Raw genomic sequence first — 20,958 nt, forward strand, 5'->3', positions numbered from 1 at the left:
CTCCGGACACAGGTATTCCTCCACAGGCCAGGATTTGATTCTTTGATTCAGGTCTGGTACAGACGGTCACCATCTTACTCTTCAATCTGCACATTGTCGAGCTGTTGATCTAGTGAGTCGCCACGCAAATTTACAGTTAAAAAGGATCGAGCGAAACAAAAAAGTATAGTCCAATTGGACGGGTTGGATTGTCCAGTAACAAGTCTTGTTCTATGTTCCTTCTGTGTGGTGGCCCACCATATCGACGCCCAAAACCATCCTACTCATGAATGTGATGCAATAAAAAAAAATCAGGTGTGTTGGACAATCCTGACCATTGGATTTGATGAGAAATGGATGCTTCAAAAAAAAAGAAAAGAAAAAAGAACTCGACTAACAACTAGTATCAATTATCAAATTCGGCAGTACGGAACCATCCGGTCTGATCTTTGGACCAGATTGCATCAACCACTCAAGGCCCACCTGAGTTTTGGAATGGCCCAATGGCTGGAGTGTCCATTCATCCTAGTGGGCTCCCAATATTCCGAATGAATTGAATGGCAAATGAAAAACACGGTGTGGAACACCTGAATTTTGGATGGCTATTATTTTTGGGTCGCTAAGGAGAACATGGGGGTTGCACATGATGGACGGATCGGATGTCATCCACACATGACAGTGGTCCCCACACAAAGCTTTGTAGTTTGTAGTGGACCCGGATCTGATTTCATTTACTTGTAAAAAGTTATTGAAAGGCAATGAAAAGCCAATCTTATTTATAATTCAATACATATATATAGACACACAAACACACACAATACAACCTTCCCACAACTGCAAATGCTTTTAAGGACACACTTCCATGATCGTCCTGTCCATCATCTAATCCACACCGTTCAAATGCTGCAAAAAGAGAAATAAAATATTAGATGTAGCTAGGAAAAAAACACATTTATTTGTATTTATGAAAGGATCCAATGCGTACCGTTTAAAAGCAATGTTTATTTTCCCTGCATCTGGATCTGCAATGGAGGCAAAGGCTTCCTGTGATAAGTCGATGGTCCCACGGCACCCGGCCGGGCAGTAGTCGACGATCTTCACCACCACCGATCTTGATCCCCGCCAAGGGTGCGGATCGCCTAAGTTCGTTGCTCCGGTGCATGTGACTTTGTAGCGATGTCCACATGCTGCACCGTTGGCCCAGAAGGCATCGCTGGCAGCTGCGATCATCACGCCCTCTTCTTCGAATCCATCACAAGCAGAAGCTACACCAAGATGAAGATGATGGCCATCAAATGGACGTCTTTGATTAAGGGTAGCAATGGACCCCAGCTTGGAATGGTTTGGATGTATTAGATGGGTCCACAAGTATGGCTTTCAATGGCCCAAGATGGCCCATTTGCAGCACTGTCCATTTCCAACTTATTTGTTGATTGGGCTGGAGTTTTGGCCCAGGCCCAAAGCATTACAGTTAATGAACGGCTGTGATTAGCCACAACAGGAAAGGTTCAAAAACCTGGCCTAGGCCCATCTGATAATGGGCCTAAAATTTGGGTCCATATCCGGCCCATGTATCCCAGCCTTGAAGTCCATGGGCCGTACTGCCCATGGCGAGGGTAATGAATCAATCGGGTCCGTCCATTTAGTTGTCCCAACGGTGGATGGTTTGTGTTTCTAAATACCCAAATACCCGACTATCCTATCCATCTGAAATGTGTGCTACAAAGCGACGGTATGAGATGAAAATAGTTAATGGCCAAACATTCATCAATGGATATTGGAAAAACGTGATGGGAAGGATAGTCTAATTGGTGTGATTTTTGAAATGTGAGACATCCATGATAAATCCCACTAGATGGATGGTTCGGATCGGTACATCTACCTGGCATGTGTAATCTACCGTATCATCTCCCTTCTTTCCAAGGATGGAGATTGTGCAGTGAGTAAATCAAACTGTGGGGCCCACCATGAAGTATTTATCATTATCCACGCTATCCATCCGTTTTTCCATCTCATATTAGGCTATGAACCCGAAATTGAAGCATATCCAAAGCTCAAGTGTACCACACCACGGAAAACAGTGGGGTTAATGACGTCCACCGTTGAAACCTTCCTTGAGCTCATAGTGATGTTTATTTATCATCCAACCTGATCATATCTTCATACAGGCATGGATGAAGGGAAAAAAAAACAAACATCAGCTTGATCCAATACTTCTGTTGTCCCCAAGAAGATTTCAACGGTCAGCCTTCAATTTTCACTATTTCCTCTGGTGTGGTCCACTCCAGCTATGGATATCCTTAAAATTTTGGATAATTCCCGAAAATGATCTGTAAAAATTGGTGGACGGCGTGGATAAAACAGATACATTACGGTGGGCCCCACAGAGTTTACTCACTAGTCATTACACAATCCGGTCCTCTTTTGAAGTGGTGGGGAAAGGTATGGTGCTTACGGGTATACGGAGGAGTGTAAAAGGTTGCAGTCCCTTTATCTGCTGCAGCACCCATGAAGGAGAGGCCCATTGCTACTACGGCTAGGATGAGAAGGTGGCCCACCATTGCCATTTCGCTTTGTTATACCAGGACTAGCTAGTTTACAGAAATGTTGAAATGGGGGCCTATTTATTGACAACTGAGTACGGACACATTTATAGTTAGAGGTCGCATCTCTCGTTTTCTCAGTAGCAAAGACGTCACACGCGCGTATAAGCTATGCCAATCTACTTGTCGACGTATCTGCCAGCATGGCAAACGTGTACAGGATTCAAGCCTTTTAATGATAGGCATCCCATCTCAAATGTTCCTTGTGGTTTCGCCCATCTGAGATTCGGATCGACCCAAGTTTTGAGCACCCAGGGGCATACATGATGGACGGATTGGATGTTACGAACACATCACACTAGAGCTATGCCAAGCCAAGACCTTTTTACCTTATCATCCACCGTTCATTTCCTCATCAAGAACCAGGATGCTACACCACCGATGATGGTATAGCATGACTGCGTGTGCACAGGCCTTATGTGCACGCGCGATGTAGTTACAGGTATTTGTTGACAACTGAGTACGGACACATTTATAGTTAGAGGTCGCATCTCTCGTTTTCTTAGTAGCAAAGACGTCACACGCGCGTATAAGATATGCCAATCTACTTGTCGACGTATATGCCAGCATGGCAAACGTGTACAGGATTCAAGCCGTTCATCAAGTGAGGCCCACTTTATTGATGCCCTAAGCAAAAAATAAGGCTGGTCAACTCATCAGGAACGGACTATAGTTATCGAAACAAATGGATGGTTTAGATAAACCGGGCCTACCTTTTTAACCTGTCCTACTGGTTCGATATTGCAGACCATTTGATGAGTTAACTGGATCAACCTAAATTTTAGCATAGATCATATACACCATCGGACCCATCTGATGGACGGTTTGGATCTTGTACTCATGTTACCAATTGAACTGAGGTGGCCTAATCTTAATCTATTTTTGGAAAGTCACTCTACTCTTGCTTATCATTTTGCTACTAGCTTAATTGCTTGTGTGGGATTAAATTATTGAAGAAAAATTACAGCCACACAATATCTTTCCACTCAGAAATTGTAAGGTCCTGATGCATCAGAACATGTATAGTATCCAGATGTCTGGTCCATGCAAGTGGGAACTGTAGTTAGGTTATCCAAACCATTGATATGATGGGTATGAGTAAGAGTGGGGGAAATATCTTTACCTGGAAGATCCTGACCCTTTGATCAATGAGCTAGGAATAGGCCGTACAGTGAAAAATGTGGCAGCATATATTGGACGTCTAGGATCTTCCAGCAGATGTGGCAGTAAAGCCACTCGTCTGTGGACCCCTTTCACTGACACAACTATACATGCCAATATGACAAATGCATGTAATTAATATTTGAGCTTTGCATTGGGTGCAGGGGTGCACATTGAGCTGATAGAACCCTCGAACTGGACCGGAACTGACCAAATGGTTCAGTTTGGTCTGGTTCTAGAGTGTACCAGTTCCGGTTTCGGTTTCAAAAATTAAAGAACCGGTTACATTAGGTATGTAGAATCAAACCGTGAACCAATTCGTAGAACCGAACCATGGATCTGATTCGTAGAACCGAACTAGGAGCCATTTGATTGTTTCCATATTTGACTCATGATTTATGGTTTATAATGCACCTTTTAATTATTTTTATAAATGTATTTTTGCACATCTTATACAATATCTAAACTATTTATCAAATAGATCACAATATGACTGGACATAGGCTAGATAATAAAATAAAACATGCAATTGTGTTGGATTATAAAAAGCCTAGAATCGTGGAACCGATCCGAAACCGAACCGGTTTTAACGGTTCGGTTCCGGTTTGGTTCTAGGGTGCTAATAGTCCGATTCCGGTTCCGAATATCCTAGAACCGTTAGGAACAGTTCGGTTCCGATTTCACCCTAAAACTGGTCCGAACCGACCCGTGTGCACCCCTTATTGGGTGGCCCACGTGGTTTAGATCTTCTAGCTAAAAATTAGGCCTTTTTCACTCTCCAGGTGGACCACATTGTACGACGCATTAACAGCTAAAGCAACTTTTTTCTCTGACCGTCCATTCATTGATACACCGTGGCCCACTTGAGCAGTGAAGCTGCATGACTTCTGTAAGGCATGCAATCGCTTTTAAGCTACTTGCTAGTGCACGCGTTAGAAAATGGGAGTTTTTTAAAAGCAAGCCATGACAGAGGATCTAAACAGTGTGGCCCACCTATTGAAAGCTCAGATCTCACACATGGGTGCAATATTTGCACGCTTGATTGGACATGCAAGGGCAGGTTTCAAAACCTACATGGGCTAAGCAATATTCCTTCATGTGTTATTTTCTTGTAGTTTGTCTAGTAGGATTCTATTTTCATAAGGTGGGCCCTTCCTGATTTTTGTTGGTGAGTGACAGGCCCACCAGCTAAATCCCAAAGCCACATCGCACCGTACAAATGCTACCATTTTTAAAAGAAGTGCTATATGGTTTCAATCAACCCAAAATCTAAAAGAATAATGACAAATCAACACATCCGCGTATTCCTTGTGTATTCTATTAGGAGAATGCTAATCTTCATGCACGTATTGAAGTGGACGGCTATACCATTGTGGCCCACATGTGTGAGATCCAGGCCGTTCATTGGGTGGGTGCTGATGCTTTTGTTTTCTGGTAAACAGGTCAGGCTGGTCTGCTATCAGGTGGGTCATACACATGTGAAAAACCAGATAGATGAAGGAGATTTTCCAACGACTCTGTCCCATCTGGTGAGCAGACCTGCCTGACTTTTCATGTTCAAGTTAAGGCATGCTTGATGAACGACTTAGATCTTGCACACGTGATCCATTTCAGCATGCATGCTTGCATCTATTTGTGTACGTTCAAGTAGCAGCTGCATCTCTCCTGTTAGTAGGACGCAAGCATTGTATCATACCTTAGAACATGCTCGAGTGCTCTCAAGGCACCAAGTCATAGTGCTGTTAGTTGCATCTGTTCACTTGGAAAGTTGAATCGATCGATCTGAACTGTTCATTAAGTCCATGACATACTTCATGGGCTATCATGCTAAATATCAGACTAATCGGATGATCCAATCCATCCTTGATTGGGACTTTTTTTATTTACAGCCATCCATTGATCAAATGGTTAATATTTTCGAGATGGGTTTGAAGTTTGCATCGTTGTCCATGAAATATTTGTTGGACCCAATGAACAGTCTAGATCAATGGATTGATCTAAGTGTCCCAATGCAACTAGGAGCATTATAACCTATAGTGCTCTAAGAGTACTGAAGCTTTATTTTAGGACCAGAATTCCATGCACCACTCATAAGGCCTGTATCTTAGACTGTACCGTTCTTTAGACTCCTGCGATCCTCCCTATCAGATTCTGGCAACCCGCGACCTGTAATCGGCGTTTGCGCGTGACCTTAAGTCGCATCTCGTAGATCTAAGTCGACTCAACCCGAGACTTGTACCATTGCGATCACGTAAAGAATCTCTACCATCCATCACATCAATCAATCAACTACAACCTATCTCTCTCTTACCAACAATGTATGGCAACCCATACCTCTTCCATTCCCAAAGTCAACCAAGCCCATACCTCTCATGTCACTTCCCTTACAACACCCATTCCTCCCATCGTCCTTACAACAAACCATATTCTCTCTCTCATTTTCTACCCATTCCATGAAAGATGATCGTCCAAGCTCTAAGGAGAGGAAGGAGCCAAGTGTGGCCCACTTCTTACCCCAAGATCTCACCATCGAACCCTTCAATTCTCATCATCCTCCATCCAAGAAGAAGCGTAGGAGCTCGGGAGATCAAAAAGCCTAGAAGTAGTGAAAATTGGTGGGTATTCATAGCACTAGATCATGATTTTGATTTAGGGTTCACATAATATGGGACCCACTTGTTGTATGTGTTGTATATGGTCTACTTAGGGGAACTCATAGTGGCGGAGCTCCTCCACCTCACCGTTCTCTCTTTTTCTTTCTCTCTTTATTTCTCTTTTTTTGATGGCGATGTTGTATGATGGCCCACTTGATGTGTTCAACAAATCTGGACTATCCAGAAATTTTTGGACGTCCAATTTATGGAGCCCACCTTGGTATCCATTTTGGGCCAACCATGGATGAGGAAAAACACAAATGTAGGCCGATCACAGGGCCGTGTAGCCCACCCTGATGGACCCCGTTATGATGTATGTATTCTATATCCATGCCGACCACCCGTGGGGCCTACCTTGCTGATGTCCAGTAGGCAGCCAAACGGTCCAACATTGCTGGTATCGTCTAGTAGCCATGGATAAGGGAAAAACATAAAAATTAGCTTCATCCAAAGCTTTAGTGGGCCACACGTGTGGACCCACCTTTAACATATGTGTTTCATTCCTGCTGTCCACGTGGGACCCAAGGGATGTATGTGCCTTATATCTTGGCCATCCGTCCAGGCCTGGATGTGAGGCCAGTCAGGTGAGGCCATCCACACCGTCCATTCTAGCTGGACGGTGGGACCCACCTTGATGCTGTGGACAACCCAGCCGCCCATCACGTGGGTTGCACTGCGATGCACATGTTTTATCAACACCGTTCATCTATGTGGGCCCAACAACATATAGCTGCTAGATTGACGTCAACAAGTTCTGGGGCCTGATCACGAGTTATGTGTTATATCCATCCGTCCATCTGTGTGGGGCCTACCATGTTGCATGGGTTTCATCCTCACTGTCCAGTTGCTGGACGGTGGGAACCCACCATAATATATGTATTTTATCAATGTTATCCGTCCCTTTTTCTGGGACGTGGGACTCACCCCACACGTGCTACACGTGTGGGGGTGGGGCTCACCTCGTTGATGTGTGTATATTCGCACCGTCCATCCCTAGACGGTGCTATGTGGGGTCAACCATGATGATTGAGCCTTATTTACACCGTCCAGATTGCTGGACGGTGGGACCCACCTCTGATGTATGTACAGCCACGCCGTCCATCTATTTTGGCTACGACGTGGGGCCTAGATGATGTATATCACCATCCATTTGCTAGACGGGTAGGGCCCACTTTGTAATGTGTTGTACATTTGCACCGTCCATCTACATGACCCCTACGCGATGAACGTGTTTAATCCAAGCTGTCCATCTGGTGGGGCCCATTTGAAATGTGTAGGGCCCACCCCAATGTGATGTATTTAAGGCCCATCTTGTAAGCCCACCTTGAGGTATATGTTGTACATGTGGCTCATCTATTTTATTGGATTATGGGCCGCCCCATAAGGCTCGATGTGTTGTATATGAAGCCCATGTGATGTATATGAGGTCCATGTGATGTATTTAAGGCACATCTTGCAGGCTCACCTTGAGGTATATGTTGTACATGTGGCCCATCTATTTTGTTGGATTATGGGTCGCCCCATAAGGCCCGATGTGTTGTATATGAAGCCCATGTGATGCGGCCCATGGTGACGTATATGAGGTCCATTGTGATGTATGAGAGGCCCATGAGATGAGGCCTATTGTGATGTATATTAGGCTCATGTGATGCGGCCCATTGTGATGTGTATTAGGCCCATATGATGAGGCCAATATGATGTTTGTGTGGCCCATATGTGCGGCCCAATATGATATATTTGTGGCCCATTTAGGGTGGCCCATTATGATGTATGAGAGGCCCATATGATGAGGCTCGACGTAATGTACGAGAGGCCCATGTGATGAGGCTCGATGCGATGTATATGCGGTCCATATGTGAGACCCAATTCGATGTATATTAGGCCCTTGAGTGAGGCCATGGGCCCCACTATGTGTTTGGCCCTATGAGGGCCACTCCTTGGGAGCAATGTTGGTTGAATGTCTACATTGATGGGCAATGATGATTAAATGTCCACATTGTGACCTTTCCTTAGACCTTGTTAGGCCCATTCTCATCCTTCTCTAAGTGAGTTGACCCTAATCATTGAGCCTCATTTGTATGATCCATCTATTCACATTGGGCCATCAAAAGATGTTGGGCCCTCATTGGCTGTTAGTAGGATTATTTCTTTTATCTTAGAGTCCATCTAGGACTTATTTGGGCCCCCTAGGGCATCTAACGAGCTATTTGATAGTATGGAAAAGAAACCCTTCCGGATCCTTAGGATTATAGGTAGGCCTCCTAAACCCAACCTTGATATAGGGAGAGTATGTCATTACCGTAGATGGTGGGATCTGCGATGTCAGATTTGGTATATTCACTGTTGGGGGCCGATCTTCGCATTATGGATTAGATCTATTGTCCTTGTAGGACCCTGTCATATATAGGCCGATTATGGATTACGACTATATTAGTATACACATTGAGTATGTGTTAGCATAGCATTATGATTGTATAAGGTCATTGTGAAGTTTAATATTGTGATTAAATGAGGCCCACCTTGATTGTATGAGACCCATTGTGATTGTATGAGGCCCATTGTGACCATGTGAGGCTCATTGTGATTGCATGAGACCCAATTGTGATTGCATGAGGCCCATCATTGTGTGATTGCATGAGGCCCAAGTGCACCGATATTTGAACGGTTTAGATCAAGCCAATTTCAAGCTAGTTACACCATTATAGCTTTTGTAAACAAAACCATATGGTTTTGGTTTTGATGACTCACTAGCCTAGAGGTTATGATCCATAATCTTCAAGCCAACGATTTTATTATTCTATTTTGGGTGGGCCCACCAAATGCACCAATCATGCTGCGTCAATGACACGTCTTGGTGCGTCTCACTGTATCGTTTTGCAAATTTTCATTTTCAAAGAAGCCAAAGTACGTGTATTTTTCATGGGCCCTAATGAAACTACCTCTAACTCTAGTAGATGGACGCTCATTCCTCTATAAATAGCCTTCCTCTCCTTTCTACCTTTGCACCTCTTCCCAGTTCGCACTAGGGCAGGCCATGAACTGGGATTGACCGTTGGATACATGGTTCGTTGATAGTGGTTCGTTCTGACTCATTCAGCCTTTAGTTGAGTCATGACTGACCCGAGTCAGGGCCGGGTCACCCTCTATTCTGAATGCTGATTGGTGGTGCTGACTGACCTGACTCGCATCTGACTCAGCTAAGACATCAATCTATAGTTGATATCAGCTCCAGGTTAGGGTCGAGCTTGGACTTGGACTTGTGTGTTGACCTATGGGCTGGGAAACACCTAATTTTGCAGCTTGTTATTTCTTAGGAAATGTTTTGATTAAGGTTAGCCCAAGTCTTTTATTTAACTTTTATTATTATTATTTTCATCCTTACATGGGCACTCTAACTCAAGACTTCAGTGCCGAAAGGGAAATATCCTAACATTGAGCCATGCATCAAGACTCATTTAAGACCCGACTCAAGCCCTAAAATAGGGCCATATATGACATGGTTAAAAAGCTAGGAGATGGGGACCAAGTCAAGTCTGGAGTCGAGGGTGAATCCCCAAATCAGGGGTGATTCGTGGTGTCTTGGTCCTAGTTGACTCAAATGACTCGGGTGGAATCATCTAAATCTTACAACCATAGTTTATGATGTGAATAGGGTAACCTCGACCTGACTCAGACGGTTCAACTTCACTATTTCTACAAAATCTTTAAACCAAGTCACCCATGGAATCGAGTAGATATGGTGTCAGGTATATAAGAATTCTATAAGGAGGGCCCAATTAATAAAAATAAATAAATTATATCTTGAATATTGTGATTGAGCATATAATGGGCCCATTAGAAATTGTGAGGGTGGTGATACTTATACACGTCTGAAACTCTCTCTCATATGTTAGGTGTAATATTCATACTCGATGTATAGTAGCCAAACAAAAAAAAGAAAAGAAAAGAAAAGATAAGATAATATCATGTTGCGTAAAAAGCCCTAAGCACAAAACAAGCATGTATGTAAAAGTCAAAGAAGGAAGCTACCATGTGGATGTGTGGCCCTAAAGATCACGCCATTCTACTTATGGGGGTGGACCACATGTGTACATAAGAAATTGATGGCTAAACAAAATCAAAACCAACAGCTCAGCGTTCACACTTCACATCCACATTTGGCATGCATGTTTGCCCCCTGGTAGTAGAGATGGCCCGCCATCCATATACACATGAGGATAAAAAAAAAACTAGATTGATTTGATATCACTCTTCAAATAGAGTATTTTTTTTTTAAAAAAAACTTAATTTTCTTTTTCTTTTTTAGACACGCACCCGACACACCCACGCACACCATAGTGGGATTTCACTACCTATGGGCCTCGAACCCGAGACCTCGTGTTGAAACTCCTCGAAGTCTATAACTGAGGCAAGGACTCGAACCCACTCTTCAAATAGAGCTAGTAGTTTTGGATTTGGCTCGTATTTGTGCTCCTCGTCCTGATGGGAGTCCAAGGTTAGATGGCATACAAGCACCATGCTGGGCCAAAAAAGGTTTCAATACTGGGTTTTTATAATGTGTCCCATTTGAATATTAGATTTGTCTTATTTTGGGCTTTTGACGAGTCGTAAAAATTAATAAACTAGGTGGATGTCACATGAGTGAACCGGGGGTTGCATACGTTGCACAAGCTGATTGTGTGGTGTGGTGTGTTGATGTGGCAAAGTTCTATTAGCCTCCCATGATGTACACGTGATATCCACACAATCTATGTAATTTTAGATTATTTTACGACATGAACAAAAAAATAAGGCACATTTGAAAGCTCAAGTGGACCATATCACATAGAGCAGCGAGGATAATGATGCCCACCTTTGAAACCTTCGTAGGGCCGGCAATGTTTATTTGTCATCGGACTTGCTCATAAGGTCATACACACCAAGATGAGAGGAAAACATAAATATCAGCTTGAACCAAAACTTTTGTGTCCTAAAGAAGTTTTCAATAGTAGGCATTTAATTCCCACTGCTTTTTATGGTGTGGTCCACTTGAAATTTAAATCTATCTTAATTTTAAGCACATGCCCTAAAATGAACCCACAAAATAGATATACAGTGCGGACATAACAAATACATCATAGTAGAGGCCACAGAACTTTGCCGCAACACTCCACCGAGGGCCTAAAATGATCTCACATGATGGATGGTGTAGATATAAGAAATACACTATGGTGGGCCCACATAACTTTGCCACGTCAACACTCCACCGAGTTAAGTGGTGTGTGGCCCACCACGCAATCCGCGTCCCATCCATTTGTTTTTCCACGGCGTTTCATATACGACAGCCAAAAGAATTTCTAAGCTCATAAAAATCCCAGTCTCGTCAAAGAAATTTAACTCGGAAAGACTTAGAAAAAAGACTTCTTCACATGGCCGATTTTTCTACGAGTCCACTAACTAGGAACCTTCATGGCTAATTGCGCGAGTGAAGATATAAGAGGTGAATCTCAGCATGCTTGCTGATGGGTCACACGTATATGAAATCTGATCAGATGATTAGGAAGTTAAAGCTACTATATAACCTGTTTATATTAGTCCTCTAATCAGGTGGCCCAAAATAGAAAAACGTCAAAAATGAACGGTTAGTAAAAGATCATAGCTAGTCTTTATTCTTAGCCCATCTGATGATGGGTCCATCCTAGATTTCGGGACAGATACTTATTTTCATAGGTCCCCGGTCTTGCACACGTGTTATACTTCAGCACGTGTGACTTTAATCAATCTATCCTCCCGCGAATCGCTTACTTTGGGCTTTTTAACGAGCTAATTCAATTCTCGCGCTATTTCCAAGTTTATCATTTGGTTTCTCGGGAGATATTGGACGGATGAGCTTTGCTTGTATAAACGCATCCGAGCCGTACGCGAGGTGGTCCCCTCCACCTGGATGATTTGAAGAAAAAAAATGGTGTTCACATGTTGTAGAGTCCTGGTGGTTCATCGGTACAGATGAGCTTCGTTTGGCTGGAATCAACTCCAACACATGTTTTACCCAGCTGCGTAAGACACATGCACCATGGGGCCCACCATATTTGTATGTAAATCCACTCCGTCCATCAGGTAGAAAGCCTTATTTGAACCGTACATGAAAAAGATAAACCTGATAAAATACTTCTATGGGCAATACAAATGGGAATAATGTAAGCTTGCTACTAAAAGCAGCGGTGTGGCCCACCTGAGTTTTAGATCAGACTGATTTTTGTTTATTCACTTCATCCTAATCAGTTGAATTTTATTAACGGGTTTGATGAAAGATATACCCTAAGATGACCCCACAAGCAAAGGCATCCAATTCTCATGTTCCCTGGGCTCAGAATCAAGTGGATTGTAATATACAACTTGTGGGACCAACAGAGCATGGGTATTTTCGGGGCTGCGTGAGTTGCAGATGGTTCCACCTTTGCTGGCTGGTAACACCACTTAATCTGTATCCAGCGTATTGTATATCCACTCCGTCCATCAGTTTTCCCAGCTCATTTTGGACCATGGTCCCAAAAATGAAGCAGATCCAAATCTCAAGTAGACCACACCACATGAAAAAAGTGGGCCCAAACAGCTTGGATAGCCGTAAGTCATACGCTTGCGCTGCAGTGGAGGATAACTCACCATCATTCACTATAAAATGGGACCATTTCCTCTCATTTGCTAATATTGTACAACAGCAAGAGAGAGAGGAAATGGAGAAGCGGCTGGTGGTGGTGATGGTGATGGTGATGGTAACAGTGTTAGGTTTCATTTCGGTTGTGACTGCCGTGCCAGGAACTGCCACTTACTATGACCCTCCCTATGTTCGTGAGTACCTTATATATATATATATATATATAAAATTTATTTGTTTGTTTGTCTATTTATACTAGTTTATGTTTTGATTATGGGCTACCTAAGGAAACGTGTACAGCATCCTTACAGATCATCAGGTATGATCTACCTCCGTAGCTCGCCAGCGATCCTGACTCAGTTTGTACTAAACAAGACTTGTTGAGTCGGCTCAAAAATCCTGATTCGAGTTCTTACTAATTCATCCACTTGGACTCAGTTAGACCCAATTCGATTTGACACCATGAGTCACCCGAACTTGACTGAGTCACTAGTCAACTAAAGAACGAACAAGTTGGGCTGAGTCTTAAATCCATGGGCTTGATTAGAATGTTAGTCATCATCCAAGGTGGTAAATGGCTTGGCTTGAATGCATCACCTCACTTTCGGCCGGGTTCGGGTGAGCCTTAAGGTCATAGGTACATCATAGAACTCGAGTTTTAGGTAGGGGTGTACACTGAGTCGAACCGAGTCGAGCTGGCCTCAGCTAACCCTAGCTCGAACTTAGCTTGGCTCGGTCCTTGAGCTGAGCTTGACTAGCAATTTCGGCTCTGTTTAGTCAGCAGCTCAGGCCAGTTCGAGCCAAAATCAAGCCTCCACGACATTTTCATAAACACATACAGTGCATTTTCAATTTCTCATTGTATGTAAAACAATAGTAGCTGTTTACAATTATTTCCTCAAATACCTTATAGGTGAGGTCAAAATCAAAGAAAAATGGTGTTTGTTTCCTATACATACCTTCCTTGCCACTAGTCAACACTTCGTTGAGTCATTTCATCAAACACTTGGTGAGCAACATCAATATCAGAGTAATCGAGTCATGGAACTAGTTCTATCTGAGTATGATTCGAGTTGGGTTTCGATTGGAATCGAGTCGATCTTGGGCAAAGCTCAAACACAGTTCGAAATTTTTTCAAGCTTAAAAAATCAACTCGACTCGGCTCAAACTCAGCTTCGAACCGAGTCGAATCGAGCGAGCTAACCGAGCTAACTCGGTTCGTGTACACCCCTAGTTTTAGGCTCGATAATTCAATGGGCTAGACGATGGTTGGATTATAAAGACCCAAGAGAAGACCCAGCCCATTTAGTTTCTGGGCCTTTGATTTTACGCCCAAGCTCGCTTGGGTTGGGCCAAAATTGGAAAGTTTGCAAGCAATGGTCTGGCCTGGCCAGTCCTGTGCCCAACTGAACACCTCTTAAGGCCCACTATATTCTGCTGGGCCCACTGCAATCTAATACTTCTTAGATGTCTCCATCTGATGTGTGTGTGTGTGTGTGTGTGTGCTGAGCTTCATAAATTTGTGATGGACAGCCTCATCATGCTATGGAAACCAAGACAACGGTGTGATGATCGCTGGGGCGAGTGATACTATCTGGGGTAATCGGGCCGCTTGCGGGAGGCACTATTCAGTGAAATGCACTGGTCAGGTAAACACATTGCCTAAACCTTGCAAAGAAACCAGCGTCGTCGTGAGAATCGTCGATTACTGCCCATCACCAGGCTGCAATGGGACCATCAATCTATCTCGAGACGCCTTCAATGCCATCGCCAACCTCCAAGCCGGCAAGATCAAGATCGACTATCAACAGTAAGGCCCATCTGTCGTCCATGGATTTTGGTAATCAGTATGGATGTCAATGGATCGGGCCTTGGGCAATCTTAGAGAGAATTTGGAATCGTACGGGCCGAACGGCATCAGGCGGGCCCATTCAAAATGTTACATTTCCTCGGCCCAGACTCGATCCATCGATCGACCCGAATGCAGATGGTGCATTGAAAAATACTTTGGTAAAAGGAAATATGTGATAATATGTATGTACCTGCAATCCATGCATATACTTGTTGATCTGAACCACAAATTCAGTGGGCCACCTCTTGGATGGGATGTTCCTAACCATGTTATCGATAATTGCATCACATAGATCATCATCAGATCGATATTTTGAACATGGCCCATCAATTGGATTGTACGGATCACTATGCATGTGTACAAAATAATATATCTCGAAGATAGTCTACGTAGACCATTGATTAACTGTTGATCTTATGTTTTGAAATGTAGGGTTTGAAATGCAAGAGATGGAGAGAGGAGTACAGAAGCAGTAATAAGGGTGCAATCTAATCTATTTTCTACTTGGCTGTGGTTCATGCTTCATATACGTTCATGAAGATCATGTACTTTTGCTTCTTATGATTGTAAATGAATGGATATGAGTATGATACATTAAATAAAGGCACCATTCTCTCCCTTGTTTGCATGATCTTGGTGGGTCATCATTATCACCCAATGGTGAAAATGGGCTGGGCTTGAACGGGTTCGATTGTTCAATCCGGCTTTGGGCTGATGTTAAAGGCCTGCAATTGGGCTTGGGCATGAGTATTGAAGCCCAATGAATACTGATGGTGACATTATGGGCCCAATATGACAGCCACGCCGGGCCCACATTCTAACTCCGTTGGAATGGACCCTTAGCTAGTAGGCTGGGCTAGGTTGGACCTAAATGCTTTTTTAGTGGGCTAAGATGGGCCCAGGCTGGTTATATAACACTTGTGTTGGATCAAGAATCGGCGGTCATCATCATCAGGGGTACCTCTTTACAAATGAATATTTGATGAATATGGATAAATTATTAACGGTCCACCTCATGCGCCTTTTCGATGGAAAGAATCTTCAAAGAGATTATCAGTTAACATGGGATCATGGATAGAAGAGGAGATCATTGTCTTTTTTCAGTTTTTTTCAATAATAGCCTTTAAATATATAAGGAAAAATACTCTAAACACAAAAAAATAAAATTAATATTATGGATGGAAGTGTTGATTCCAATGTATTGATGTGTTTATATGAGCAAGAGAAATCCTAGATTCCTAATTTGACTCAAATTAAAACACTTTTTTAAATTAGTAAAATTACTAAAAATAGTAAGAAGATCATCCAAACAACACTTACTTTCGTCCATTTGTGAATCTAAACGATTCACCCTATTTCATATCCTTGTGTGATCATATTGAATTGGAAGCCACATCTAAAAAAACTCATTCTTATTTTCCTATTTTAAAAGAATGGTATACCCATCATCTAAGGGCCGGTTTGGATTCGCGTATAAGAGTGCATTGTATCGTATTATAACTGAATATTTTCGAATATTCTCATTATTCAGCGTTTGGATTGGAGCGTGCAAGCATCGTAGCCTATACACGCGATTTCATACCGTTTCCAAAAAATCGAAACCGCAGTATAGTGTTGTCAGAAGTCAGGCTTGCCATCATTACTCCTGAATCACTGCACTGCATTGTATTATCATCCGTGAGAATGAGGCAGGTAGGGGTAAATAGGTTCAGGTAGGTAGGAAGAAAGCTGGGTAAGCCCTTCGAAAGGATGGGGTCAAATCACATCTGGTGGAGCTGCCGATCCTATTTGTTACAAGGTTCCTGAAGGGATGGATGCTGGTAAATTTCTCTCGAGTCTTTGGATGGGCAGGAGATGTCATGGAGGTGGTGATTCCATGCTACCAAGCTTCTGCAACTCCTTGTGGCTTTACTTTCGAGTTTCGTCTGAATGGGAATGAAAGAGGAGCTGCGGAAAGTGGTGGAGCCGCTGAATGGAGAGAGATTTGCAGGGTAGGAACTGTTGGTGCAAAAAGCAAGATTCATTCCTGAAGTGGTTAATCAAGAGGAGGAATTGAAAAGGGGTGGGTGAACAGGGAGATACGAAGAGTGAGAGGGTTGGGGTTGGGAGAGCAGGAAGGTCAAACAGAGGATCAGTAACCTTTAATCCTAGTAGAGGGAGTGTGGCAGGTGGATTAATGCCAAGATCTTTCATGGAGGCGGTGATAGGAATGGGGCCTGAGCAGTTCCAACCGGAGATGAATAGAGAAGGACAGAATGATAACGAAATCTCGAAGTAGGGGAGATGGCTATGGAGAAATACCACTGTGGCTGGAATGAAGGTCTGCTTGGATCCAGAAGTGGTAGATTGGAGGAGGGAGACTTCAAGATCAAAACTCCTGATATTCGTATGATTGTACAATATGCAAACATAATACGTCCTATCCAAACAATGATCTGTATTATGCACTGTATACTATGCCAAACAATACCTCCTATCTAAAAATTGATTAGTATCTGATTGATTTGGATGTATTCTAAAAACCGTCCAATGTATACATGAATAGTACCCAAATACAATACAATACAATGCAATATGTGAATCCAAACAGGCCCTAAAGGATATATATATCGGATAGATCTTTGAATCTTGGATGAATTCCAATAAAGACCATAACGTCGGGAATTTTATTTTCTCGCCACTTCTTTTAAAAATGTGCCACAGGTAGGAGAGATTTTGAATACAAAATTCCAAAAATCCTCTAAAAATCTAAATTGTAGAGTTTGTAGGACTTATTGCCATATCATAACACTGGCAATAAGAACAAGATTCAATGTTCGAAATGCCATCTTCCTCGTAAACAATATGTGACAACTCGAATGGTTCTCTCTCATGAACCACCAACCAAATCCCTCTAGAGCTTGGATTTCTCACTTCGGCAAGCTTCCCTAGACTAATCTAGACTGTCCATATGCGACGAAATGGAGAGACAACCTGCAGGTGCAAATATGCCTTTGATATGTGGCCATCTTCTTCACCAAGTATCTAACATCGTGGAATCCTATTTAATCATAAAACCAAGATCTCATCCATTAAAAGCTCATTTGATGAACATCTGATGACTAGGTTTTCACCAAGAGCCATGCAACAATTGGAAGTGAGTAATGCCATAAACACAATTATAAAAGCACCACATAAACATATAACCCACCCAACTCAATCTAAGTCCTCTCATAATTGTTACTCTGGAGATACTAAATAAGGTTATAAAAACCCTTCACGAGGGCTGAAAGAGAAACATTGTCGCGCTCCAAAAATCGAAACCTGAGTACGGTTACTATGATCTCGAGCTTTAAGGTGTGAAGTAATATTTCTTGCATTCATTCATTGCATATTCCTTTAATTCATTATATATTCAAATTAAACCATAATTAAATTATCCCAACCATAGTAATATAAATGTAAACTTTAAAGTAGGCTTCATGAATTCATAATCCAAATCATTTATTTCCACTAAATATCTCTCATAGCTCTTCACTTAAAATTCATTATAATTTTTTTAAAAAAAATTAAAGAATTAAAATCTAATGAAAGTAGCTATCTAAGTATTCTTCATCTTTTGCTCCTTTCACATTCTAAAAACTTGTAAGAGTTATCAACTTTGGTTAGAGGCCTAGCGAGATCATATCCACTACAGTTAAATTCCAATAGATATTTCATATGAAACTAGAGTTGTACACGAGTCGAGCTTGGCATAGCTTGGCTTGGCTCGGCTAGTAGCTAACCCCCAGCTCGAACTTGGCTTGGCTTGGTCCTCAAGCCTGTCCGGCCATCTCGGCTCAATTTGGTTCAGTCAGCAACGCGGGCCAATTCAAGCTGAGTTCGAGCCTGCGCGACATTTTCTCAAACACAGAATGCATTTTCAATTTATCAAATAATGCAAAACAATAACAACTCTTTACAAGTATTTCATCAAACACTCGGTGAGCAAAATCAAAATCAAGATATAATGGTGGTTTTATAATGTAAGGTTTTTTTCTTTTTGGGTAATGATTTATTTTGTATCCATTCCTTCCTCGCCACCAACTAATTCCGTAGAGAATGTATGCACCTCGAAACAACATCTCGTTGAGTCATTTCATCAAACACTTAGCGAGTAACATCAATATCAAAAAAATCGAGTCACCGAGCTAATTCGATTCGAGTTGATTTGAGTTGAGGTTTGATTCAAGTTGAGTCGAGCTCGAGCAAGCTCGAATTCGGCTCGAAATTTTTTCAAGCTCCAAAAACCAGTTTAACTCGGTCCGAATCCAACTTCGAACCAAGGCGAGTCAAGCTTTTCCAAATTGAGTCGAGCGAGCTGACCAAGCTAACTTGACTCATGTACAACTCTATATGAAATAGTTCAATAACAGATAAGATCTATAGAGGATATCAACGGACAATGTCTTGAATGAAATTCATACAAAGATGTCATAAATAAATCATGCACTCAATTTATTTGATCTCAATATTCGATACATAGCACGATCCTTTGCAATTCCGTATATAGTTTACGGAGTCATGACTCGCTTAATTCATGAGGTGACTCAGACTCGAACGAGTCAAGCCGGGTCACCCTCTATTCTCAATACTTATTAGTGCTGCTGAACCAGATCGGAGACTAACTTTTGTCGCATATGACTCAGCCAGGATGTTAAGCTATGGTTGGATATCGGGAGCTGATGAGGATTGGGCTTGGGCTTGGGCTTGTGATATTGGCCAGAGCACCAAAGAAGCATACATGTAGAAGATATCTAACCTGCTCAAAGAAGGAACTTACTATGTGGATGTGTGTCTTTAAAGATCAGGCCATTCTACTCATGGGGTGGACCACATGTGTACAAAAGAAATGGATGGCTCCAGTGGACCACACCACATGAAATAGTGGAGATAATGACACCCACCTTTGAAACCTTGTTGGGCCCACCGCAATGTTTACTTGCCATCCAAAACTGTTGATAAGGTCACATAAACCTAGATGAGGGAGGGAGAAAAGCAAATAGCAGCTTGATCCAAAACTTTTGTTGCCTCCAAAAGGTTCTTAATGGTGGGCATTCAATCATCACTGTTTCCTATGGTGTGGTACACTTGAGCTTTGGATCTGTTTTTTTATTGGGTCCATACCCGAAAATGAGCTGGAAAAGAGGATGGACGGCAAGGATATAAAACATATAAATCAAGGTGGGCCCCAACACATCACTACACCACCGCTTGTGGTGGTGTAGGCAACACAACTGCTCCGGAACCATTAGCACACAGCAACCTGACACTCCTCGTTTCGGAAACGGATTGGCTACTCCCCCTGGCCCCGTCCCGGCGGCTGATGGTCGGTGCTCTATGGGCCTCACCATGATGTATGTGTTTCATCCATTCCGATCATACATTTTTACACATCATTTTGGCATTGATCCCAAAAATTAGAGGGATAAAAATCTCAGGTGGACCACACCACAGGAAATCAATAGTGATTGGATATGCACCATTAAAATCATTCTAAGGCTCACCGTACTGTTTATTTGACATCCAATCTGTTGATTAAGTCATACAGACCTAGATGAAGGGAAAAAACAAATATCAGCTTGATCCAAAACTATTATGGCCAGCAAAAAGTTTTTAATGGATGACGTTCATTCAACACTTTTTCATGTGATGCGGTCCACTTGAGATTGATATATATCTCATTTTTGTTACGTTACCATAAAATGATCTAGAAAAATAGATGGACGGCGTGGATGAAACACATACATCATGGTGGCCCCACAGAGCACCGACCACCAGCCATTGGCTGCTGGCAGGGGGAGTAGCCAATCCGATTCGGAGGGACGCGGATTTCCTGCGAAAGCCTTTCGCAGGAAGTTCCTGCGCTGGGAAATTAGGTGGGGCCCACTGTGATGTCTGTGAGAAATCCTCCCCGTCCATCCCTTTTGTGAGTTTATTTTAGGACATGTTACCAAAAATGAACCGTATCCAAAGCTGAGAAATCCTTCCGGTCCATCCCTTCCAGACATGTCCTAAAATGATCTCAGGAAACCGATGGACGGGGAGGATTTCTTA

The 20,958-nt window shown here is 42.6% G+C and overlaps 2 protein-coding genes across 2 annotated transcripts; one reads left to right on the plus strand and one right to left on the minus strand.

Moving 5' to 3' along the window:
* Window positions 1-875: 875 nt before the first annotated feature.
* Window positions 876-2,546, minus strand: LOC131256472 (EG45-like domain containing protein). The gene is made up of 3 exons (XM_058257353.1): window positions 2,435-2,546; window positions 965-1,244; window positions 876-882 (listed from the first exon to the last, which is right to left on the minus strand). Exons 1-3 carry the CDS (start codon window positions 2,544-2,546, stop codon window positions 876-878), a joined length of 399 nt encoding a protein of 132 aa, XP_058113336.1.
* Window positions 2,547-13,089: 10,543 nt separating this feature from the next.
* LOC131256132 (EG45-like domain containing protein) lies at window positions 13,090-15,501 on the plus strand. The gene is made up of 3 exons (XM_058257181.1): window positions 13,090-13,225; window positions 14,565-14,841; window positions 15,316-15,501. Exons 1-3 carry the CDS (start codon window positions 13,111-13,113, stop codon window positions 15,320-15,322), a joined length of 399 nt encoding a protein of 132 aa, XP_058113164.1. The 5' UTR covers window positions 13,090-13,110; the 3' UTR covers window positions 15,323-15,501.
* The last annotated feature ends 5,457 nt before the right edge of the window (window positions 15,502-20,958 follow it).

Source organism: Magnolia sinica, chromosome 9 (genome assembly GCF_029962835.1).
Source record: "Magnolia sinica isolate HGM2019 chromosome 9, MsV1, whole genome shotgun sequence".
Taxonomy (NCBI): Eukaryota; Viridiplantae; Streptophyta; class Magnoliopsida; order Magnoliales; family Magnoliaceae; genus Magnolia; species Magnolia sinica.